Source organism: Venturia canescens, chromosome 6 (assembly GCF_019457755.1).
Source record: "Venturia canescens isolate UGA chromosome 6, ASM1945775v1, whole genome shotgun sequence".
NCBI classification, from domain to species: Eukaryota; Metazoa; Arthropoda; class Insecta; order Hymenoptera; family Ichneumonidae; genus Venturia; species Venturia canescens.
In genome coordinates this window covers 2,019,816-2,045,324 of record NC_057426.1, presented here as the reverse complement: position 1 = coordinate 2,045,324, position 25,509 = coordinate 2,019,816, and the positions used below count along the sequence as shown (strand labels likewise).

The following is a 25,509-nucleotide window of genomic DNA, read 5'->3' as shown; positions in this document are numbered from 1 at the left end:
CCACCCTCCGACTTTCCCAACGAACAAATTTACTTGACTTTTCTCTCTCCATCTGTCTCTTTTCCGTAATCTCTCGCTTTCTCCGTCGCATTATTCCCCCGCGGAAACTGCCACTTTGCACCTGAAACTCTATCAACTGCGTTCTTCGCGACTCTCAAAAGACTTACTTTTGTTATACGAAAAAACGAGAAAAACTCTCTGCTCTTCCGAATTAGTGATTTTGCCATTGGCCTTATCATTTTCAATTCTCAAATGCCTCCAGTTTTTCAATGAAATACGCATTTTCACGAATACGCTGAGGAGCCTAAATCAAAATACTTTTGACTCAATTTTACGCGGAAATATTAAAATTATTCCCATCCGACTCGTCTTATTTCGTAGCACTCGCCTCAATTTTCGTTCCCGCGGCTTTTCCACGAATATAATATCGGCGTGTTGTGGCCAATTTACGAGAGTCGTAAAACCGCGTTCTCGCTTTTTAGAATGCTCGTACGGAGGCCACTCAGCGACGAGTGTACGCCGACTACCGTGCATTTTTCCGTAGTGAAAACTTGATAAAAAATAAACGAGCGGGATGAAATAAAATCGGAAAAAATGTCTGTATCCCCTGTGTCGAGGGCCGAGGCCGAACGCTTTTTTTCTCACTAAACCGCGATTCATTCTCTTGGCGCTCCTGCTCTAACCCCAACCGAATTCCACCATTTTTCCCCCTTTTTTTACTTTTCTTCGTGCTTTGAATTTTTTATCTTCTTCCCCGAGCTTTGCGGTCCACCGCATTTCGTTACCAACTAAATTTCCACATCTTTGCCAAGAATTCTTGTTTTCTGTTCTATTCTTTTTCAACGCTTTTTCTCTGCCCCCTTTATTTCCATTTGCTCTCTTCGCGCTCTGCTCCTTTCGAACGATTTACCAATTTGGATAAGTGAACGTATCGAAGCTTTTGTTTGGAAGCTTCATTTTTCAAAAACTCTGAATAATCGTTGAAAACGGTCGTTAAAAATGCATGCAAATCGACGCGATCGTGTCCTCAAGCTCAATACAATTTTTTATCATCATCGAGTCTCGAAGTTTTCAATTTATCTTTATAAATGTTTCCAATATAATGCAATCACGAGAATTATTTAAAAGATCGTACATTGAAATGAAGAGTTGAAACGCGTGCGAGTTTTTTTTAATAAAATTACTTTCATTTCACAGCAATTTTCCATTACGTTCGTAATCTCACGTGAAGTCATTTCATCAAGCTTGCTTTCAGCGGAATATAGAGCTCGGAAATATTGCACAAACGCACACACAGCTGTGCATCATACATTTTTTTAATTATTATTTTTTTGTAAAATTCTACCCTGTTATTTGAATTTATATTCCTCCCCACGTTCCAATTACGTTATCACTTTTTCAACGTTTGAAACGTCCCCCTCCTCCCTATTCGCGTGGCGGGGAAAGCATAAACAGCGAATAATAAGCGGCCCGCGTGTGTGTGCTAATTAATGGGAAAGCCCTCCGGGAAATCATTAAATTTGTTTTTTCGTTAGCTCAAACGCTTTCGCACCACTTTTGTACAATTTATCGAATAGCTGTATATTAAAGCCTCCGATAATTAAGTATTTCGGGGATCAAGCGGTGTGCGCAAGTGAATTAAAAAAAAATCCCCTCAACACACACACACACACGTCCGAGGTTATCGCGGGCTCATTCGATATCGTCAACATTCATTTATCTATTTATTTATTTCTCAATCCCCTCTCGCGCGCGCAATCGTTCACAATTCTCTTCCGACTTCGAGGCTGCTATTTCGTGACTCGATTGCCCGATGACAAAGGGTCCATAAAATAATGGTGGAACGATGCGAAGTGGACGGGAAACGGGCGTGGGTGGGAAAGTAGGTGGAAAAAAGGGGGGGAGGATGTTCGGCATGCGGTGAGCTTTCAGCATGGCAGCAAAACGATGTACGTGAGTGGCATGTGAAAATTCTATTTTCCCCTCATTATTCATTCGCTTGCGGAGGCAACAAGGCAGAGCATCGGCAACCGGTCAGCGACATTCATCAGCACACACACACACACACACGCGCGCGCGCATATACACATTGCATACACACCCAAGCGCGTGTGTGTGTGCGATAATGATCTCTTGAATGTGGAAAAAAAAAATGAAGAAAAAAAGCAATCCGTACACGCGAGAAACGTGAAAATACATAAATTCACGACACGACCACGCATATACCCAACAAAAATCATAAATAAATAGGCACTACACGACTCCAAAGACATTGTCACACAAACACACATTTTCCCCCATCGTGGCTCGCGCCTATCGCGCCAGCCGACTGAGACACCGAACTAGCCCATTAATACGATCGAAATTTTGTTTAATCTCTTTACAGTATTACGAAATGGCCTACGGACTCAACGTCGAGATGCACAAACAGGTGAGACTCTAATGATTTTTACAAATTTATAATCACGTATGGAAATGAGACGGTTTTTTGGGCCGCTGGATTAAAGGGAATATTTGGAATTTTTTGATAGCGCACGGAGAGAATTATAAACGGTAATATTTAGCGCAAAATTCACTGTTGAAGGGACAAATTGACGAAAAATATTTATTCTGGTAATGCACTATAAAATTTGTATACGAGTGCAACGCGGTAAAATTGACCGAGACGTCAAAAATTGACTTGATACTCCGTTAAAATTTTCTACTATGAACAATGCATATTATTTTTTTAACAAGAAAATACAATTTCTTTCCCACAATATGACGAATTGCAACTCGTCACCGCTTTGTCGTTACTGGACAAGAATTGAAAAAATTTAATTCTCTCCGTGCGCGTGCAAAAGTGCGATGATAAAAAAATGAGTCGATCCCGGAGGAAGCTAAATCTCAAATAATAGAGGGATGATCGTTGGACGAGATCCAGCTTTGATTATAGGCTCGCCGGCGGCTTGTTTCATCCCCCTCAAATCGCTTCCTCCTTCCGCGTATAAATCACCCTTGGCGGTGCACGCGTCCCACGCTCTGGCTATTGAATAAATATGTAAACAAGGTAATAACATGCAAATAACGAGGACGCAGGCGTCTTAATTCGATCGGTGGAGCAAGAGGGCGCGAGAGAGACGGAGGAAAGGGAGTTTGTTCATGAAGTACGAAATAGAGAAGCTCAAGAAATTTCGAGGAGGGAGGAGCTCGTTTCGGAGAGAAGCCTCAAGGAAGCTTCCTAACGTTGCCTCGATTGGGAAGCCCTCGTGCTCTCACGCGGCTTTTAATAACGATAAGAGGGTAGCGAAGGGTTTAATTGTTTCCCCAGCACTATGGTGCAAGCAACCCCGAGGCGACAGACCACCGCTTCGTGGTACTCGGTGACAACATCGACGAAAAAAAAAACACACAGAAATTCATTCAAATTAATCACTCCCCCGCTGGCATACTCTTATCCAATGTAATTACGGAAAGGACGGTGAAAAAATAATTGAGAGCTTAAGATGGAACAAAAGGTGGTAAAAGTGAAGTCGGTAAAAAAAAGTGCCACGCGATTAATTCCTCGCTATATTTTACTTCAAGCTCTGCGCGCTCTCGTCCCTTTTCATCCCCCTTTCTTCGTACACACCCCGCGAGAGCTGAAGAAGTGTTTGCCTCTCACTTCATCCTCCTCACCCGGGACGCATATTATTCTGGGCCCGCGTCTCTCATCCCCTCGAGTCTCGTCGCCCCGGCATTCCTTTTCGCTCTCGCGTCCCATCCCCCCCCCCCCCCCCCCCATTATTTCTCTCCATTGACAATAAGTCCGAGACGGCGAGGAGGGCAACTGTGTATACGACGACGGTGAATCTAACGGAATAATTTGAGGGCTCCGCCGGGGACACGCTTGATAAAACGGTGAGGGTAGAAAATAAAAAGAAGTGGAGTTCGAGTTGGAGCAGGAAAAATAAGAAGAAGAGGATAGACAAAAGGAAAAAGAAGTTGACGCAGCAACGGCGGGGGCAGCTCGCTCCGTGAGCCTCCAACGAGACAAGATTGCATGGAAAGGATCGTGAAAATCGTCGAAGACACGGGGAAAAAAAAACGACAGAATTTCTCGCAAAGGGTCGCGAACGCGTTCGAAGCAGGGGCGCTCCCCGGTGAGAGCGAGAGAGCAAGTTAGAACGAATTACAGTAGAAGGGTTTCGAGGATCGAGCAGCCGGGGAGAACCCGAAAGAAAAAAATTATAAAAAAGAACCGTGAAAAGGGGAGCAAGAGAAAAGTAAGCCCGGCTGCGGGGAGAACTCCGCAATTCTGTCTTCTGGATCGGCTTGGAAAACGTCCTTGCTTTCCAAGAGCAAATTATAGAATATGGGCACTGAAGTCTTGTCCCCACACCCTCCAGGGAATTCAGGGGGATAAATAGCTCTGCCGCTGAATCTTCTCTTTCTTTTTCCCCCCTTTTTTTCATCTTACTCGCCGTGCGCGCCCTTTTCCACTATTTCCCTCATTCGCTCCCGCGTTCAACTCCTCTTTCTTTTCAACGGACCTTAACGCCTCTTTTCAGGATCCTCCGTCCATACATATGGGCAATTCCACTTGCAAATTTGTGCAAAAATTTCCTTGAAAAAACCCTCAAGTTGTTTTTCGTCACCGGAGACTCGACGAGGCAAGACTTGGTAGATTCTACCTTAAAAAAAATGGAATCACTTTTTTTTTGTTTGATTTTTTGAGAAATGATGAACTCGTAAAGTTAAATATTTCATCAGGATATTCGAGGATGAAAGTTTCGCGTGAAAAACCTCATATACTTGATGATAAGTGCGAGGTTCCGAGAACTCGCTCTTTATACCCCTGTCGCGTTTCTTCCATTTTCCCTATTCCCTTCTGTCATTCTCATTCTTTCGTTCTTTTTATCAGCCCTCTCGGCTCATTCTTTTCCCTCAGTTTCCGAGCAGGAGAGCACGCTTCGACTACTATCCTTCGACGTGCCGCGAATAATGTCTGCGTTTATTGAATATTTAGAGCCTCCCCTTTCCTCACACACACACACACACACACACGCGTGCGCGCGCGCGCGCGCGTCCGGAGAATTCCGAGGGGGAAACTTTTTCTCTTTCGTCATGTTCCTCTTTCCTTTTTTCCGTGGCCCACCGGCCCGCCCCCACGTTTGCCTCATCCCTCGCGACCCTCGCGTTGCGATGTGGACTACCTGAAATCGTAAATCGAGCTCGGTATCTGGCAATTTTTAGTGGCGTGGGGGCGAGATTGAACGAGACGCGGCAAACTGTCGGGGAAGAGGCGACGAAAACAGACGACGATTATCGCGCTGGAACCTTCGGATGAGAATTTTAAGTCAGCGATAAATCGCACAAACACAATCGATGAGAATAACGATCGTGATTGCGATCTACTGCGAAAGAGAGCAGTATTTTTGATAAATGGTCTAAAAAAAGACCGGCAGGAAGCAGATAAATTTCTAGAAACTCGAATAATGAGGGAATTACAGTTTGCGGTACTCCTCGATTTTCATCTGCTCGTATAACTGCGGAAAGAGGCTGCTGCAAGAACAAACGTTTCGGTGAAAAAGTAGTGTGGGTCGGTAGAACTCGAGGTAGACCGGGAAGAGGACCGGCTCGTGTTGGAAGCACCGAGCAACCGGTCCCCGGAAATAATTAACGGGAACGTAACAAAGTGGAATTTCGACTGCGTAATGGAGGCCGAAAGACCGCGAGAGAACGGAAGACATGATAATATTTCAGCGGAATCGGAGGAGCCGAAATTATTTCGGCAATTTATAGCAGAGATTGAGCGTGAAAATAAAATACGGGCATAAAAACTGTAATTATCTGCGAATAACAATAGTTAGTCGGTAAAACCAACGAATTTTAAAAATAAGCACGTTTAAAGTCAGTTTTTTAAGGGCTTATGTATATACACTCGTCTATAATACTTGAATCTTTAAACGCGGTTATCTCAGAATCGTCTTTTTTTAAAAGTATCCTTGCAGTGAGCATGGTTAAAAAAAATCTACCAATTCGATCCTTACCAAATTGATGCCACTTGTTTATTATAATAATAGCTAGGGCCTGGACGAAGGATTTCATATTTTGTTGGAAACAATAAATTATAACAAAAAAACGGAAAATTTAGCACCTCAAAAAATGAATTTTTTGTTAAAACTGTCGCCATTTTTTTTTAAACCAATATTTTTACGAATCCTTCGTCCAGGTCCAAGCTGTTGTTATAACGAATAAGTGGTACAAATTTGATATGGATCGGATTAATATTTTTTTACTTATCATGTCCACTGATGCTCAAAAAAAAGTGCTGCTGAATACAGCTCGAGGTGCGCCATTTTGAGAAATTTTTTTATGAAAACAAGTACATGAACATATGTACTAATGAATAAAATATTCACAGTTTTTCAATAAACATTTATTTCCTTGTCGTTTTTTTTTTTCATTCTTCGAACCGTTGAAACATTTGTCGATTAATCTCATTCTCGGTCTACCATAAAAGAGTTTTGAGACTCCTGAATAGTCAGCACAGCCTAAAAACTCCTCATCCCACGAATTCCAATGTTTTTCACCGCACGATTTTGTAGGTAAATTTATTAGAGATCGGTGCCGGTTCGTATTGACCTTTGTATTTCGTATCAATGAATATTGTCTCACATACGTTTGTACACGTGTATTTACGCATATGTATCATTCCCAAATAGTGTACATGTTTATTAAAGCATTCTATTGTTTATACAGATACAGGTTTTTTTAGTAACGCTGGTCGAACGCCAGTAGGCATCGAGGTATCGATCCGTAAAATTCACGCATGAAAAATATCTGCATTCACCGCGAATGATTCGATTTCGTTGTTTTGCAATCGATTCAACTGGGAATAGGGGCTGCTTCATCCTCTTTGGCTCAGATACCTCGGGACTCTATGTACGTGTACATAGAGCCTTTATTTTTTACTCTCTTTTTACCAATTTTATCGGTCCTCTCTCATTTTCTCTTGTACACTTTGTTCGTGCTCGGGGGGCGGGCTTGTGTATATGTGCTGCAGACCCTTGCAAAACGAACGATTTTCCCCTTCCACCAAATCCCTACCTGCGATATCCCCTTCTAAACGCTCCACTTTTCCATTCGTACTCGCTCTATCGCTATCGTATGGTTTTTCAGTTTTTTTCATCCCCCTCCCCGTTCTTTGGAGGCACATTCGCTCTCGATCCACCGAGAGCCACTCATTATTCATTTACCACTTTAACGAGCTCGACGAAAAAAAAAGCTAGACAAACCTAAAGTGAGAGGGGGCGGAGGAGAAGAAGTAGGAACGACGCTTCGAATCGGAGATCGATAGTATCGAATCTGTGCCCTTTGACCTCTCACGTCGTATTAAACTCCGGAGAATCCCCTACTCTTTTTTAACTCCACTTAAATAGGAGTTTTAACTATTTAGTCGCGTTTCACCAATTTGTACGGAAGAATATCCAAAATCGCGGGGCAAAGTCGATTTTATCATCTCGACATTAAGTTCGTCGTTCACCACGAATTCTCATTTCATTCGTTCTTCCAATGTTTTTCTCTCCATTCCTTTTTTCGAAGTAATCCGAGTAATCGATCGTACAGAAAAATGACAAATGAGATATTAATACGGAATGCTCGAAAAGGAAGCCTCGTGAATAATCCACTCCGGTGCTTTTGGGCCGGCTGACAATGGAAGACAATAAAGTGAATTTGAGAAAAATGAAATGAAGCGAAATTCGTTTCGGCTAGCCAAATATAAAATACCCAGTTTTTGCAGCTCTCCCAGCTCTCCAATGCGTCTCCTCCCGTTCGCTTTAACGCTTCATTTTTCCTCTCCGCGTCATTTTCCCCTCTCACTTTCTCTCTCCCTCTTTTTGTTATTCCGCCTGCAACGGGAGCGGGGCAACCGATTTGCTCAACGAGTTCTGGGATGCTTGCGGATCGAGGCTCGTAGGGAATGAGAAATCGCGGAGCAAGCGGCTCCTATGGAAAGGGTTTGGACCGAGCCGAATCAGGAGGCTGAATAAAGACGGGAAAAGAGATCGGCGCGCGTTGCAACCAGCGAACGGATTTAAATGAGAAGGAGGAAAGTGGTGTGAGAAAAGGTGCGCTTTGAATTTGCGTGCGGTTCAAGAGGAAAAGAAATAATGATTGTGTACATACTTCTGTATACACATACACTGCGCCTATGTATAATCGAGGAGGGACCAACTGGACAGACGAACAGAGAAACGAATAGGGGAAAAAGGTCGATATCGGTAAAATCGAGTTTGCCGAGCTTTTCTACATTTCACGTATGCATTTATACATGGACAATGGATAACACTCGCACATAAAAGTATAAGAGTATTTTCCTTGACGTTGTCCTCCGACCGAGCTTCGCTTCGATCTCTCTTTCGCCCCTCCTCTCGATAGCCTCAACATTTTTTATCCCCTTGGCCTCGCATGTCCGAAGCTCCGAGTCTCTTTCATCATTCTTTCCCTACCTCCGCACCTTGAATAAATACTTTGATATCGGTTCCCTATTTATACCGATTTCCGGTTTTCGTCACTCACTATACCGCGGACTTGAAGAATAATTAAGGAAAAGGAAACGAAATTTGCACGAAAAAAAAACGGAAGACGGAAAGAATGGATATTAAAGAGACTAGACGAGACAGCGCGTCACACGGACGTTGATTTTCATAGTCCATTTTTCAATATGTTTTGTTACGTACTCAATTTTATTGAGGATTGTTAAGAACCAAAATTTCATATCGCCCTCCGGAGAGGTTTTTGTATCCACACAATACATGTGTGTGTGTGTGTCGAGTCCAATGCGTCGACTCCTTGCAATTTTTTTCTTCCTTTCGCTTTATTGCTCTTCGTTTTTTAATACGCGCATGTATATTTTTACACCCTTCGTAACCACACGGCTACCTTCTCCATACACCTCTTTTATCGCCTCCAGGACTTTTACGAGTTTTCCTCCTCCCCCTTTGCGGCCGTTCTCCTTGTTCTTCCTCTATACTATTTTTCGCATTAACCTCCATATACATAACTCTATACGTATGTACATAAAAACGATCCACTATACACAATCAAAGTGCTTTCCGGGATAACCCTCTCGGAATCTCTGTAGCTGTATTCATTCACGAGATAGAGATACATTAAGTTGAAAATCCGTGATTTGGTTGGAGAATTTTTGGTAAATTAGCCCTCAGGAAAGCTGAATGTAGAAAAAAACAAAAAAATGGAAAGTTTTTTCGTACTTCATCGCAAAGATCAAGGCTCCAAGAGCGTCGTGCGATTCTATAACAAAATGTTGTCCGAGGATCCTCCGGTTGCTTCAATCTTTATTTTCCCTTTTCTTTATCGTCTTTGGGAAAAAAGCTCGACCCCGACGGCTTTTTTCCCCGGTGCAAAGTTTATTTTTACGTTTTCCGTGCTCCGCAACAATTTTTTATGAATGCGCCCACGCCTCCGATATTATGTTGAGGCTACGAATGCTTCTCCTCCTCGAGCCGGTCAAGAGAGAGGGTTGACCGCGGCACTCGCGGCGCGGTACCCTCACCGGCCATCCTCCGCGATCGTTAAGAGGTCGTCAGACTCATCGTTCGTACCTCGAGGGTACGAACAGGAGAAAAAACAACTGAGAGAAAAAAAGCAGTACGACGAAGTGGGCAAAAAACGAGATGGGCTTTTCAACGACCTGACACGCTACCAACAGCGATAAAGAACATCGCGGACGAAGAGAGGAGAAGGGGAAAAAGCAGCAGCTCCTCGCGTAAATTCGTCTTGCCGATTTTCGCATAAAAGTGAGAAAAGAGTTTCCATCAAGCTGCCATATATTTTTTTAATGCTGGGACGACGCGCGGCTTCGCGGCAGTAGATAAATGTGACGGAAACGAAGAATGAGTGTGCCTGAAAAACTTGACGATTCAAACACTAATGAAAACGTTGAAAAACTAAGTGGAAAAGGGATCGAGTGAATCTTTGAAAGATTTGACTCGCAGCCGAGGACTTTGCCCAGACGCATTTGAAATGTCACCTCAGCCGAGAGCATCTTAAACAAAAGTCGAAGAATTAGAGATTCAGACCTTTTGGCACGGAGCGACCAGGAGCTTCTGGACTCTCGGAGCTCAGAAACTCGAAAAAAAAAGTGTTTGACTTCAAAGAGGAAGAAGCTCTTCGAAGCTTTCAAAGGTTGAAAAGGGCTGCTTTCCCGGGGCTGCGAAACAAAAGTCCGCGCGCCCTACCACTTCGTGCGACTCCACTCACAGAAGCGACGTTGACGTTTCAAGCCCTCGTTAAAAAGCCAGCGATCCTCCGTACATGTGCGACCACGGCCAGGTCGCGCCTCGACGCTTCAACAAGGGGCCGCCGCCGTCGTCACCGTCCCCCAAGCCCTTCTCTGCCGAAGGGTTGCTCACCCTAATTTCAGTTTTGTGGAAAATCTCCCTACGGTTTAAAGTCTCTCTGTAATGGTGCTAATACCATCTCGAAGTACGAGAGTCGCTGTTGATCGTTATTCACGTCTGAACGACGTCACGTGTTATTACCCCACCTTTTGGCGTACCATTAATGCCCGAATATACATAACCGACTACACCACTAAAGTTCCACAACGCTGAGGCTCTGAGAGCGCTGCTGCTTCGCGCGAAACTCTCCGTGGAAGCCTTTTTAAGGGGTATAGTAGTCGTGATATGGAAGAGGGACGCCAAAGAGAAGGTAAAACCCACGTGACGCCGCGGCGACATCAACGTCGTCTTTTCTCCGCGTCCCCGACCCCATCATCCGCCTTTCCGCCTTGTTATACGCGACTCCTGAACGCCTCCCTTAATTACGAGCTTTCCACGTTAAGTAAGTCTCCCTTGCCATCCACTCACAGGAGTGTCGGGCCCGTCGACTCGCTTAAATTATAACAAAGTTCCCCGACTCGCTTCCGACGTGCGCCACACAAAATCTATTCTCTCTCCCTCTCTTACTATCCCTTCAAACACCCCAAGTGCGTTAACGCTCAGCCTCATCTGTGCGTGTGCTCTCTCGCTAAAACTTGCAATATCTATAGAAATTCGGTGTCTCGTTGTACAAAATTGCCCCTAACTCGGGCCTCGACCCTCTTCCTTGTGAATAAAAGGAATAAGTTTCCAACTTTTCCCGACGGCACTTTGCCCCTTTGTTCATCGACGGAGCATATAAATCTTGGGCAATAGCTCGATCATTCACTAATTTATTAACCCAATATATATCCGGCCTCGTTTTTCAAGTCTGTGCACGAACCAAGTGCGCGATCTTCGTCGGGATACGTGGACCATCATTGTGATTCGGTAAGACAAAAAAACATTGAAAAACGGATAAATTGCATATCTAACAGCGTTAGATTCGACACAGAGTCGAAAAGGCCGTTGCGGTGGTTTGAATTTCACCCAACGAGTATCAACCCTCCGAGCACAGTCTCTGTTCATAATCGTCAATCGAATCATCAAATCCTCTCGATACGGAAACGCATAGAAATGCGGACTGTTGAATATTGACGTACGCGCACACACACACACACACACACGTCCGTACGTGCCTGCATGTTGATAGGTTATGCAGAGCCCCTCGTGCGGTAAAGCAAAATGTCACTCTGTGAGGGTGCTCGACAGGCGTTGGCGGATCGGCTCAATGGTCGAAGCTCACCGGGCTGGCCAATAATTGCTCGACAGTAGCGGAGTATCAGCAACAGCGAGATCACACACGTGGCTGCAGGCATGCCTGACCGTTGACCACTATATTCCACTATACACATGCATGCACGGGTGCGTGTACACGTATATAATACATGCCGGTGGCGGAGCAGCGAAGGGAAATGAGAAGCAGGTTGGGAGGAAGGGAGAAACAGAGAGAGAGAGAGAGAGAGAGAGAGACGGTAGTCGGCAAGTCCGATAATGTTTAGCGCAATCAGCGATAATGGCGGTCTATGGCGCGTTTAATCAAGGCAGTAGCCCGTTGCGGCTTGCGGTTCGAGCTTCTCGCTCCGTCCCTCTTTCGGTTTGCTCGGTGTACGAGCTCGCTCTCTCCCTCTCCCTTTCTCTCTCGGCAGTGTAAAGGAAAGGGAGAGGAAATGCGAGAAACGGGAATTTCGAGGGAAGAGAGTTGCCTCGAGGATGGCGAGAGTCGGTGGGAAGGGGCGCTGGCAACGATAGTGAGCGAGAAGCGAGAGGATCCGCGCTACACAGAACGGAGAATGGGCATGCACCGAAAGTGGGAGAGCGAGGAAGCACGAAGATATGGACTGGGCTTGGATATATCAGGTGGGCTTAGTGGTCGTGATGCCGGCCTCGCATCGCCTCAACCAGAGAGTGGCCACTAGCCCGAGCACCGGAGACCACATCCCCCGACAGACTCTACCGTCCGGGTTATATAGTCGACGCCAATAGCCACTAGCTGCAGCTGTCCTCCTCGCTCTCTCGCCCCCTTCCTGGCCCCTGGCCCTGCTACAACTTCGCTCCAACTCCGCCAACCATCAACGTGTTACCTCTTCGCCGTATACATACGGAAACTCGTGTCTCTCGGCGTCTCTGCCTCGTGCACCAGATTCGCCGGACTATAACCACCCTCGTAGAAGCTTCCATGACGCCTGTTGGTCTCCGTATCCTCCTTCTGTGTGTATGCACAGGATATCGCCTACGTATAACATATACACGTGCCCACGTGTCTCACGTACGTGACCATTCTACAAGCCGTTTCTAGTTTGGCTTTATGGATAAATGCATCCTCACCGCGTTTGCTATTACACACACACGCACACACACACACGTAGACGGATTCGTGAGGCACATCTCGCGATGATGCTTCCGCAGGCTAACTTCCGGTTCGTGTACATACATCCGTATACTTACCGCACGAATACAACGAAATTTAACAGGCAAACCTAATCCGAACTTCGTCCTCCATAACCACCGAATCCAATTTCAACTTCCAATAAAAATGTCTCTTTTTCAGACAAATTATTTAAAGAATTTTTTTAACAATAGAAGAATCTTCCAGCGAATTTCGTACATTGGCAATTCGTATACGGATAGGATTCCTCGAGTTATACGAGTTCGGACACTGTCTCGCTTAATCTTAATAGCCGAAGCATGGTCGGCGAGAGTATTCCCATTATTAGCGGCTTCGAGAGGAGTTGGTCGCATCGAGGATGCTATCCCGTTCCAATATCTATAAGCCGAAGTTGAAGCAGACTCTCGGCACAGACGCGCGAGCCCTCCTCGAGCAGCGGGCACTTGCTCCGCGCCCTCTTACCGAAGCCCTTCGCGGACTATCGGGCGTCCTCGTCGGGCACGACGAGAGCCGAAACCTCTGTCTAATATCCTCCTCCGGAGGAGCACTACCGCGCTAATTCGTCGACCCCTAACTAACCGAGCGACGCGAGATAATCGATCATCAGTCGTCCCGTGTGCTGCCGTACGTCGGGACCCTTGGCTTCCTGCTCGTGCCACACGCAAGCTCGTGCCCCCGTATCATTCTTATTCGCTCTCCACACCCGAGTCCCTTCGTATATACCTCGCACGCCCGCGCACAAATCTCAATGCAAACAATCAAGCCTTTCTCCGCAGAGTTGTTGGATGCAACTGCCATCGCGTCGATCTCGGCGTGGGCAACTCCTCCACCCCTGTGGCCCCGCGGAGCAGCGGAGTTTGCTTCACTCGCCCCGTGTGTTGGTTGGCCTTGCTATAGGCAACATCCGCGTAGTCTCAATCACGCTATATCGATTGCTCTCGCGTACACTCCCGCTTGCCTCGATCTCTCTATTCAAGTTTCCTACCGATGTGCCCCGATAGCTGATACGACGCTATTCGATTCGGAGGCCCCCGTTTGTGTGTAACAAACAGAGAGGCTGAACTCGAGCTTGTTCAACGTGCTCCAGAGGTGTTGATTACGTCCCTCGTATCTTTCCTTTCATTTCGTATAAACCACCGATATATATGTAGCTCCGCACTGTGCGCGTGTGTGCACAGCGGTGATCACCAGATTGTATACAATATTGTACTACCTACGTGATCCGTAGTCACGTCCTGGCGCCGAATCCTAAAGCCCCACGACGTACTACATCGGTCTCATTGGAGGATCGGCTTAAGTAACAATCCATCCCTCGTGTTTCCGGGTATTTCACTATTCTATTATACGTGTCGTTAATATGTCGTACATATACGCATAGGTTCTCTCCGTCTCTATCGAGCACGTTTACAGAGGATTTAGACGGCATATCCGACGATCAATGTTTCAAGAATTGTTGTATTTGCACTGCGCTCCGTGCTCGTGTACCGACGACTCCCCTCCCTTCCTGGAGCGTCTGTATGACGAGCGCTCCTCATTCTCCTCTTTCTCGTTCTCCGTCATAGCCAGGATATAATCTATGCATCCTCCTGGATCTATATTAGTTGTATGTTGTACCGTTTCTATAGACGTATGGCTTATGTACGTGGGCATGTGCACATGCGAGCCTGCGATATCGTGGCTCTGTTCGTGTACGTCGAGTGTCGAGCGAGAACGCTCACGAGTTTCTAGTACACAGTGATGCCAGCAGTTGCTCTATCCCCTGTCTGCACTCAAGGAAGAAGGGAGAGGAGACGAGGATTCGAGTGCTGCGTCAGCACTTGCAAGTTCAAACATCCAAACATCCTCGATCTTTCGCCGTCTGTTCGTGGAACAGTAATTCCTATCTCCTCATTCTCTGCTCCCATGCCCGAAGCCCCTCTCTCGCTCTCCCATCCTTCAGCTTCTAGTATTCTACTCCTTATTGGTGGGGCTTTCGAGGACCACTTATCCACCACCGCACACCAACCGTCTCTTACTCCTCTCGGGCTCTTTCTCCCTGCTGCTCGTGTCCTCTCTATCTATGACGTTTCTATGTTCGCCACGACCACGAACCGCTACCACTGCTACTTCTATTATCCTCGTCCCTTTCCCCTGCTCTCTCCTTTCTCGCTCGCGCTCTCCGTCGTTTCTACACTATTACAGGAGACTGTAACCCGACGAGTTCACGTTCCAGTGCTTTCGCCACGAGCATCGCCAGCCCTGCGACTCATCCTCCATCCGCGTTACCGCTCGCGTTACCGACGATTCTCCAGCTTCTCTCCCAATCGCGTACGTCTCCCTTTTCATTCTCCGGAAGTGGGCACCCTCTCGAATTGGGCCGAACCTCGGGCACGGCTATCAATACGAGGAATCCTAAATCCCCCACCGTCTCCGAGCCCCCCCAACCTCCATTTTCAATCCCCGCGAACAGCCCTCCGCGCTTCGAGAAGTCTCGCGCGACCTATCCGCGACCCCCTCCTGCTTCCGCTCGTCTCCCTTCTTCGAGGCTATCTTCCTTTTATAGTCTCTGATCGCTCTTGCGCTCTGTCGTCCTTCCATCCTCACTTTATCCTCCAATCTTTCTATACCGCCTTGCACACCCTCGCTGTTGTAACGAACCGACATCCGACTAAACTCTCTCATCCCCGCTCTACTTCTCTCGCTCCGGACTTTATAGCCGAGATAGTAATGGTGCCCATGGCTATCTACGTCTCTTGGCATTAACCCTCTAAACGGAGCTGCACTTTGAGTCGCTTCTTGCGCTCGCTCCAACGTCTATTTCCATTACATCAACTATCCGAGTTTTACTTTTTCGTGTACCCGATATTTCTTGCTTTCATCGACGATTCGCCTCCCTGAGACGATGACTGCGGAGATGTCCAAACCTTTTTTCTTCCAATCTCTAGAGACTATTTGAAAATTCCAAAATTACAGTCTCCGAGAAAACAGAGTTTCATTTTCATTTTGTCGAAAAATGACAGTGATGACAGCCCACTCATTTTTTATCGCGTTGCTCGTCAATCGGTGATAAAAACGCAATGTGACATGGATTAATGGGCCTGTCGTTTCCTCGCGGATTCCTTTTCCTTTGTTTATCTTCCCGTTCCGCGTGCGGTCGACAACTATTTCGATGACATTACAAAGAAGCACTCTGCCAGCTGCTGCTGCTGCTCACCTTTTCGTAGCTGTTACATAAATCGATCGAGAAAATATGATGCAATGATTGAGCTTATCTTTTGCGAAACGAATACATACACGAGTAGCACAAAAATAGCGTATACTCTCACAATACATCGGTACGAAACGCGCATATACGCGGAATACATGGTCGACCTCGACGCGCATCACCAACCGATAACTTTTATATCCAATTTCTCTCGAAGAAACAGGTAAATGTATGTACATACGCGTATACAATTTATATCGACACGAAGCATGTACAGATTTTTCATATATGGAGCAGGAATTCACGGAGATAAGAATTCAGGAAAAGGAAGGCAAAAAAAGGTGTATTTTCCCTTCTGAATTTGCTCCAAATCCTATATCCTCTTCTGGCACTGTCGACTATCTCTTCTCTCTCTCTCTCTCTCTCTCGCTCTCTTCTTTCCTGCACTCTTCTCCGCTGGTCCCCGACGAGATTCGAGGCACCCGCGGGAGTATTGGATTATCGGGGTATCGAGGACGCTCCTCCCATCGCTGCACTCGGCAAAAAGGAATCGCGAACACAAAAAAATGTGTGGCTGTTTGGCTGGAAGTTGCTGGTAGGGGCTGGTTATGTTCATAAATATATATATGTATTCGTGCCCCGTTGAATCCCTGCCCGATCCACCCCATTTCATGCCACATCCCATCCTCTCAAAGAACTCGCACCAACTACGAAGGCATTCGGTTCGCGTCACCGTTTTACAGGGCAAAGAATTTTATCGGCGCGTATACCTCTTTCTCTCGCTCTTTCCCTTTTCACTCGTTTTTCAGTCGGAGCCTTTTTCTTCGCGTACATTCGAATCCGCGTACACACACTCGCCTTACGCTTTCATGAGATATGCCTCGGTTCTCCTCGGATTTTCGAATTTCTCGTTGAAACTCAGACGCACCCTCGCCCGCCTCTCCTTCCTTCCTGTCAATATCACACGTGCATTCATTTATTCCACTTTTTCTCGACTCGTTCCGCTCACCCGTCAACTTAACGTTAATGCATTTTACAGGCTCACGACTTATTCTCACTTCGGCTCCTACGCGCAGGTGCGATTTCTCTGTTTGCTCGTTGTCTACGCGCCAGTATTTTCGTCGCAGAGTACACGAGTGTACGAGACTGCTACGTTTTATTTAAATTTCTGCACAAAATGGATGTGTCCGCGAGTTATGGAAGGAAAAAATTATTCGGCCCCGAATTTATTTCGATCTAATATAAAAAATTTCCGGTCAAATAATTTATCATTCCTTGGCTAGATTTTACTCTCACGAAAATATGTAACGAACAATCGAATAACTGAAAAAGCTTTGAGTGATCGGTAGAAAAAAAATGCCTCGAATAGTCCTTCGAAGCTGCATTTTACTTTTCATCCTCTCCGTTTTCGCGCCCTGGCGTAAATATGTGCGTTCAAAATGTACACGGAGGGAAAACAGCCCGAGTTGGCGAGTGGGAAATGTATGAAAAGAGATGTGACAAGCGGATGACGCGGCAAAGAGGTAACACCCGGAAAGTCGAGGGTTGTGAGAGCGCCTGCGGTTTCTGTACATAACTGCTGCCTCGACGTATCTATATAGACGCTGCAGTTTCTCCGGTTTCTTTTCCCATATATCCTTCTTCGTACGAGGCATGTACTCAGATATGGATATTTGAATGCGCGTATGTGGAGAGACATTTGAAAAAGAAATTCACGAAAGCCGAGCCCTCCTCTCGATCGGGAATATACATCGACTCGCTTCCGATGGAAAAATTTCAACGTGGCACTCTTCCGCGTCCTCAGTACCGGATACATGTCTGTGTGTACACAGTTACTTACAGGGAGAAGCGTATGCCACGATTTTTCCACCGATCTTACCGTTTTATGGGAGCATATTGAAGGGGTGAAGCTTTACCAGCAGGAAAAGCTCGCCATTTCTACACTCACCGGTTTCCATCGGCCTTATTTTATTTTTCATCATTTTTTACAGCTCTCGGTAAAAAAGAATAAATAAATAAATAAAGAAAAACGATGAATCGATGAATCCGTTCCGACTTGAATCTCGTGGAGATAAAATTTCATGTTCTCTTGAGAAATGAGCACGAATCGCGTCTCGATCATTGGTCTTTAATGATTATCGATATCGATTCTCTCGAATCGGTTGCTCGCGGCACGAGGATAGTCCTTGGGGAGGCTGCTGGTCTCTTAGCAGGGTTGGATATTTTAAGGGAGTAAATACAAACAGAATTGGAAGATCGAAGATCCGAGAAAAATTGCCCGAGGGATAAGGGCTGTGCAAACGTATATACATGCGAAAAGATTGAACGAATGCGGAGGATCTGTAGATTTCCTACGGCACACCAGCTCTATACCTCATTCATTATTTTCCTGGTTACCTTTCCCTCTCAATTTCTCTCTTATTCTCTCTCCGGCGGGATAAAACTTCTCAGCAACGCAATTACGTCCGCAGCTGCTTCCAACCTCTCCATTTCGCTCCTTCTCCGCATTTGCCTCGTTCCACAATGATCCACACCCTTCGCCCACAATTTTCCTCTCGGTAAGCCTCCCGTTAACGATATCTATCTCCCGCACTTTCCTACATACTTTTCCTCTTTCTTTAGCCCCGCTTCCATTGCTGTGCACCCTCTTGGCTTTTGCAAACTGCTTTATCCAAGTACCCACTACACGTACCAACGTTCCTTCTTCATTTTAGTCCCCTTCACTTTACCATCTTTCATTTTTGTCCCTGTCTCGTGCCCTCTTTCCCTCTCTCTCTCTTCTTTCAACTCCTGCCAGAACAGGAAGTATGGCTAACCCAATATTCAACGATTTTACGTCTCCCTTCCTGTGTGCCTCTGTGTAACCTCGCCTCTTCCTATTTCAATTCGATCCTCTTCCACCTCATCTCTCTTCCCCTTTGCACCGATAAATCCTCTCCTTTTCGCTCGCATTATAATTAGTGGCTTAATGACTAGCACTCGAAGGGCGAGGAGTAATTAAAACAACAACTCACTTTCTTCCCTCCGATATTCCCGATCTTCCATCATTTATTTTCTTCGTTTTTCATCTCTACGTTTCCCCGTTGATGCTCCCTACTTTGTTCTCTCTTTTCACAGTTCCCCAGTATTTTCCTCATTTAACCCGAGCGCAAGCTCATTTATTATGGAGCTTTCTCACTGCTTCTCATCAATTTTTCTCGCCCCCTTTCGTCATTACTTTGTCCCTCATAATATTCGGGTTCTATAGATTCACACTCCTCTTCCAATATTTTTGCCCTCTCTGCCGATTCCGAGGCCTTTTTCCTTCCCCCGTTTTCTACGTCTTTCCCACCAACCTCTCACCTTTTTTCCTCCTCCCTTTCGCGGCGCTTGAGAAATCTCGAGAAGAGAAATGCCGCGCCAAGAATTTCACTGGTTGCGATATTTCAATTAGCCGAAGCTCCGAAGGCTTCCTCTGCCTCGAATACGTCGCCCTCTTTCTTCTCTCTATACCAATTTACAATCCTCTTTCGAAATGCGCCACTGAAAGGAAAAGCCCGGGGGAATAAGTGCGAGGACACACCAAACGAATTACAGTATTCCAGCGACAATGCCATTTCCCTGCCCCTGCCATTTTTGGCATAACACGCCGAGCATGTTATATATACGTATATTCACTCAATTATGTCCTCGACGAGCGAAAGACTGTGCCAATTTTGTCTTCGAATTGAGAGAGAGAGAGAGAGAGAGAGAGAGAGAGAGAGAGAGAGAGAGACGAATACAGAGAATAAAAGCTTCTGGCATCCTCGCCCGGTTTGTAATGCTGTACCTAAATCCTTCTCTCGTGTCAAGACTCTCCAAGTGGTAATTGAAGCGTCTCGAGGAGCGATAATTATCAAGTTATAGAGATTTAAGCAGCTCGAGATTCGTGTATCAGCCGCTTGAATCTTCACTGCAGACATTTATTATTTTTTAATTCTTCTTCCTCTCATCGAATGTGCATTTCCTTTCGTCATATTTGATTCGACGAATCGACGACCTCTCGCAGGACACAAACGACTTTGGTTGACCCGCGTTACGACACAAAGCGGAAAAGGCTGTTGAATCCCTGTGAACGTTTGTTCTCCGCAGACGATTCTTGTTGCGACCGTGACAGAGGGTTAAAAGTGGAATGGGAAAAGGGAGGCGCACAGGTCAGCCGTCACATCGTCTTGTAGCCAGTTTACGTTTGAAGGCCTGCCAAAAGCAGAACAAACCGGGGGCAATAGAGCTTGAGCTTTCTGCACATACCTCTTGATAGCTTCAGCCCCTTCTCGTCCCTCCCGCACTCCTCTTTGCCCCGTAGCCTTGGTTGTACACTCGTGAACGCGGTTGCGAGCTACTTCGATAATCAAAGGGTGACCCTTTTGATGTTCCAGACTGAGATAGCGAAGAGGCTGAGCGCGATTATAGGCCAGATCCTGCCATTCCTATCGCAGGATCATCATCAGCAAATTGCCGGCGCGGTTGAAAGGGCGAAGCAGGTCACAATGACGGAGCTCAACGCCATTATCGGGGTAAGTTTTCACTCGCTATTTTATCTGCAAAATCTTGATGGTTTGTTGCATCAAAGTTCGTGCAGCATCTCCCAATTTACTAATATTCGTCATCCCCATAGAGATGGAGAGAGAGAGAAAGAGAGAGAAAATAAACACGAAATAAAAAAATGTGTTGAGTAGAGTGATTTTCATCGTAAATTTTGTCACGATTTGAGCACCGGGGCCGAGATTAAATGCGAGAGTAAATCCGAAATACGGTAAATGGAGAATCTTGAATTAAGGCAATCCGAAGAGTTGAGAATCCCTGGATAAATCGTACAGTGTTAAAGCAAGAGTGAGGAATGGAAAACGACAGGGATAGAGAGCCTGCGTGGTTATATACACGATGAAGAGAAATAGCGGGAGAGAGAGGCAGCGGAAGCCGACGATGCACGCCTGGGGAATTCGAATGTGAACGGATGGATACGTTCGCTCCTCGCAGCATCCAGCTCCCTCGCTCGCCCAGCATCCTCTTCTCCTTTGCTCGACCCCACTGGCGGGGATGCTCTCGCGAATCCCGAATCCTCCTCAATATTGCTCGAGCACTCAATTTCCTCCCTATTAAGCCGCCGGCTTCTCTCCAGCTCGCTCGACACGAACCTCCTCCCTCTCAACCTCTCCGAAACTTCTCCATCGCTTTTCCACCCTCAAGCTTTTCCTCTAACCCGCGCGCGAATTTTGCTCCACTCACACTCCTTTTCTCCCATCACCGCGACTTCTCCCCTCGCTCTCTCAAGAGACCAGTACCTTTATATACGTAAAAAGCCCCTTCAGAATCAAAAGGGCTGTGGCCCGAGCAATTTGATACGGCGAATCATCCTGCTTGCGCCTTTTTTCCCTCCATTTCTCCTTTCCCCTCTCCGCCTCAAGTTTTCTCACTCCTACTCATCGTCGGCTCCTCTCTCTCTCTCTCTCCCTCCCTCCGAATGAGCTAAAGGCTCGCCTCGAAACACCGAATCTTCTATCCTTGAATCTTATCCCGAGAGTCCTCTCGGCTCGACTCCCACGGCTCTCGGATGGGTTTATAGTGTTATGGCGCACAAGCACCGACTAATCAGCATTCCTCGCCCGGGTCCGCTCGCAGGGGAGGTTAACTTCACCATCTACCGAGCTTGCTGGCTCCACCGTTCCATTTCTCCACCTCCTTGGCAACTCTTACCCCGCTACGACGCCCGCCTCTTTCCCTCCGGCGCGGCGCATCCTTCGCTTTTGGCCATATAACGACGCGCTCGACGTTGTCGCTACGTGCGCTAAATCCTTAGCAGGATCCCGAGGATTCCGGAACCTCTTAACCCGCTCCTTTAACCTCACCCTCTTTCCCATTCTCTACTCTCTATCTATCGTTACCTTTCTCCACCATTTGCCAGACTATTCTCAGTTTATACACATGTTCTCAGTTGACTTTGGGCTTTCGATGTTTATTTATCTCTCCACATATTTTTTCGCCTTTATCTTTCGTATTAACGCTTTTCTTGGTCTTTTAACTTTTCAATTATTTTCACATTCGTCTATTCGATTCGTGTACCAAGACCCAAACGACGCTCGGCCAGTGCCCGAGGACAGGGAACAAGTCGGAGCTGCTTTATTGAATCTTCGTGCCACTCAATTACCTCGTCAAACTACTCGCCGGAATATTCTCTGCCCCGGTCGATTCCTCCAGTCCGCCCTGGCGCCCTTTTATCGCCGCCTCCCGGCGGTCACTCGGAAGCTTCCTGGTCTCCGTTGAGCGTCCCTTCTTTGTGCGTGTCAGAAATACACGAAATGCTCCAATTAACGCTCGCGATTTTAGGAAATAATCGGCGCTTTAATTCTACGCCGTTGCGTCTCGATAGATTTTTTCCTCTTCTCTACTTCGAGGACCGAAACTATCTTAACGGGAAATACCTTCTTCGATTATCAGCCCATTTGCCTCTTCCTCTGTCCTCGCGATTTCTTCGCCCGTCGTCTCTTCTCATGCAAATCTCATTGCCGAGCACTTTCTCATGATTTTCATTCATTTGAATAACGATCCGAGCCGATCATTACCTCGCTCCAATGAATTATTCAGCGTTACGTGAAACGCGCTGCTTCCCCTCGAGTTTTCGCGCTAACATTTTTATCGCAATTCGTTGCCAACACAAACACCATGTTTCATGTTTTTTACTTGAATTTTCATCACCGCAACATGAAAATTTCGAATAATCGGATATTTTTATCGCGAACGGCGAATGCGTACGGCTCTGCAAAACCAATCGGGATGCACGCTCATCCTCGATCCCTTTCCCTCTCGCCCTCCGCTCCGCTTTATCCTCCATCGGCACGAACAAATTTCCACTAACTCGTCCGACCTCCGTCCTCTCTCTCTTTTTTTTTTTTTTTTTCGTTAACGAAATTCAACGAGGGGAGACTGCGATTTATTTATTTATCAGCAGCGGAACCCTGGCGGATTCTCTGTTACTGGAGTTTATAACGGACAGCCCACGTTCCGCAAATAGACATCGCTAACGAAGCTCCTCTCGTTTTCTCCCTGAATCTCGTTGTACCGGCCAGCACGCGAAAAAAAGAATGAAACGAAATCAAACTCTGGCTCTCTTTCAAGGGTCAAAGAACCTCCGTTTGCGTAAACGCTGTTTTTTTTTTTGACGTTACAAATTTACCGCTCATATATTGCACGTTATATCCGCACTGATACCGCCCAAATTTCCTTCGAATCTACTTTAATCGAGCAAAGGATGCGCAGTGAGATTCGTTTGCAGAGGCGGCGGAAACTTTCTTTCGAAATTTCATTCAGCCCCGCTCCATTGTTAGCCTCAATTTCAAAGTTTCCGCATTTAGTTCGAGTTGTAAGGAGAGATTTTAATGAAAAATTTTTCTTCACCAACAGAGGCCAGATCTGCCGAGGCTCCTGCAACAAATGCAGGCACAACATTTGCCCCCCGGTGCCGCGATGGGTCCTCATCCAGGGATCCCCGCCTTACCGAGTCTCGCACCGGGCGGTGTACCCACATCCGCATCGGCGATGCTTGGACTTGGATTGCCACCGGGTGCCGGGGCCGCACCGGGCGCAGGAGGCGCACATCCACTTTCGATGCTCGCCAAATCCGACCTCCATCGAGGACCCCACGACGACATCAAGCCCAACGGAGGTGAGCAGTCCACGATAATCGTTGGAGGAAATTCAGCGAAACTTTGTTCCTTCTTTCCCCCGGCATTTGACTTAGCAACGGGCTTCCTCGCGCTCCAACCAATTCAATGACTTTGTGGGCTATGAAAGGGAGATCGATCACTCGTGGGCAACCCGTCTCCAAAGTGGTCCGGCAACTTGCAATTCGTCGTAGCCAAGACTCGAAGGATTCGAGAAGAAAAGGCGAAGCTGAGGCGGAGACCCCGAGTTAGTTTGACTCTTGCACGGGTCGTGGGGGCTTTTCTGCGACGTCGGCACGTTTTCTTGATCTCCTGTGGCATCCGGTACACGATTCGTATATCTGTACACGCCCGTGTGCACACACACACACACACGAGGAGGAAGAGAGTCTTGGAAATTCGAGATTGGCTGAATGGCTGACTGGCGAAGCGCAGGGACGGTTGCACGAGCTCCTTGTCCTCGCCGAATGTTTACTCGACGTCTTCATCCTCGAGCATTTCCGTCTTTTCATATCCCTCTTATGAATTTCTTCCACTCCCTCCGATCTTTCACGACCCTAGTTTACGAGTTCGTTTCTTTCCTTCGATTCCGTCCCTAGCCATGCATTCTGATCCGCCGTTACGTCTTGCCAACGACGAATAACGCGAAGGGCCAAAACTCGATAACTTTATAATATCTCTTCTCGTTATCGAACAAAAATTCTGCACACAGACTCGGCGATTCATCACTGAACGGAACACATCCGAGATTATTTGCCGCACGAAATAAATCCCCGGTCTCCTTGGCTCGTGATTTTCCTCGTTTAAAATATCGAGGGATCGCGTTATCTCGAACTTTTTATCACCCCCTTCCCCGAGTTCTCTCTCACTCCGCTTTCTCATGTCGAAGAATTAAACGACAATTCGTATTTCTGGCAGTCTTCTCTTCATGACAATCCCATTCACCTTAATGGGATAAAATTTCCGGTTGGAAACATGACCACGAGATATTATGCGTCCGTGTCCTGATTTCAAATAACCCTGGTAGATAGGACGTTCTCGAGTAACGCTGACAAAGTTATACAGACTCGAGTAAGATGACGAAGACGACGACGAGAGTTTCCTCTTCTCGGATAGAAGCTCCTCGGACTATCTTTCGCACGCGATGTGCCTGCACTACTCGTCCGTCTCGTTCTCCCTTGTCCGCCACTTCTGACGACCCTCTCTTGGAAATTTTAGCCTCCTATTCGCTTTTCGCTTCGTTTTGCTTATTTCTTTCTCTCTCGCTCGCGCTCACGTCGCGCTCGAGCTTCTCTCTCCTTTTCTCGTTCGCTCCTTCTTTCGGTATGCGAGAAGAGCACTCGTCGGCGCTTCTCCTCGACACGAGGGTCCTCCGGACTCGTTCCCGTTCTCCTTCCCTCTCTCTCTCTGTCTTTTTTCCACTCTTTCTCTTTCAGTAACCCTTCCATGTGACGCTCAAGAGTCCTGCTGCCTTGCTCGTAGCCCTTTGCCACTTCTCGCCTTTTTCCTCGTAATCCCACCCTCTCCCGCGCATTCGTTTTTTTTTTTTTCATAAACTTTGTTATTCCCCGGACGTGCTTAACTCGCACGAAGAAATGTGTCCCGCTTCAGCTGCTTCCTAGGAGCGTTTTCGGTTGCGGTCAATCCTCGAAAACTTTGCCGATAACTTGGAGTTTAGCGTTATATTATCACGTATCGACTCCAATTTTCGTGAAGCAGCAACAACGATGGAAAACATTTTTTATTCGTGGGTTATTCATCGATTTATCGCGATACGATTGTTCGAGCTTTGCCAGACGACGTCATAAAAATCGAGCACAGACTTTTTCATTATGTTTCTGTGTCTTCTCG

General features: G+C 46.6%; 1 protein-coding gene across 6 annotated transcripts in view; it reads left to right on the top strand.

Moving 5' to 3' along the window:
• The window catches only part of LOC122412171 (protein groucho-like), an 86,714-nt gene that overhangs the window by 35,704 nt on the left and 25,501 nt on the right, over window positions 1-25,509 (top strand). For 5 of the 6 annotated variants that reach the window (XM_043421533.1, XM_043421532.1, XM_043421531.1 and 2 more), the window contains 3 exons: window positions 2,387-2,431; window positions 20,377-20,514; window positions 23,399-23,660. In XM_043421533.1, coding sequence (XP_043277468.1) covers window positions 2,387-2,431; window positions 20,377-20,514; window positions 23,399-23,660 — 445 coding nt within the window. The remainder of the gene's footprint in view (window positions 1-2,386; window positions 2,432-20,376; window positions 20,515-23,398; window positions 23,661-25,509) is intronic. The other variant, XM_043421535.1, reaches the window with a different exon arrangement.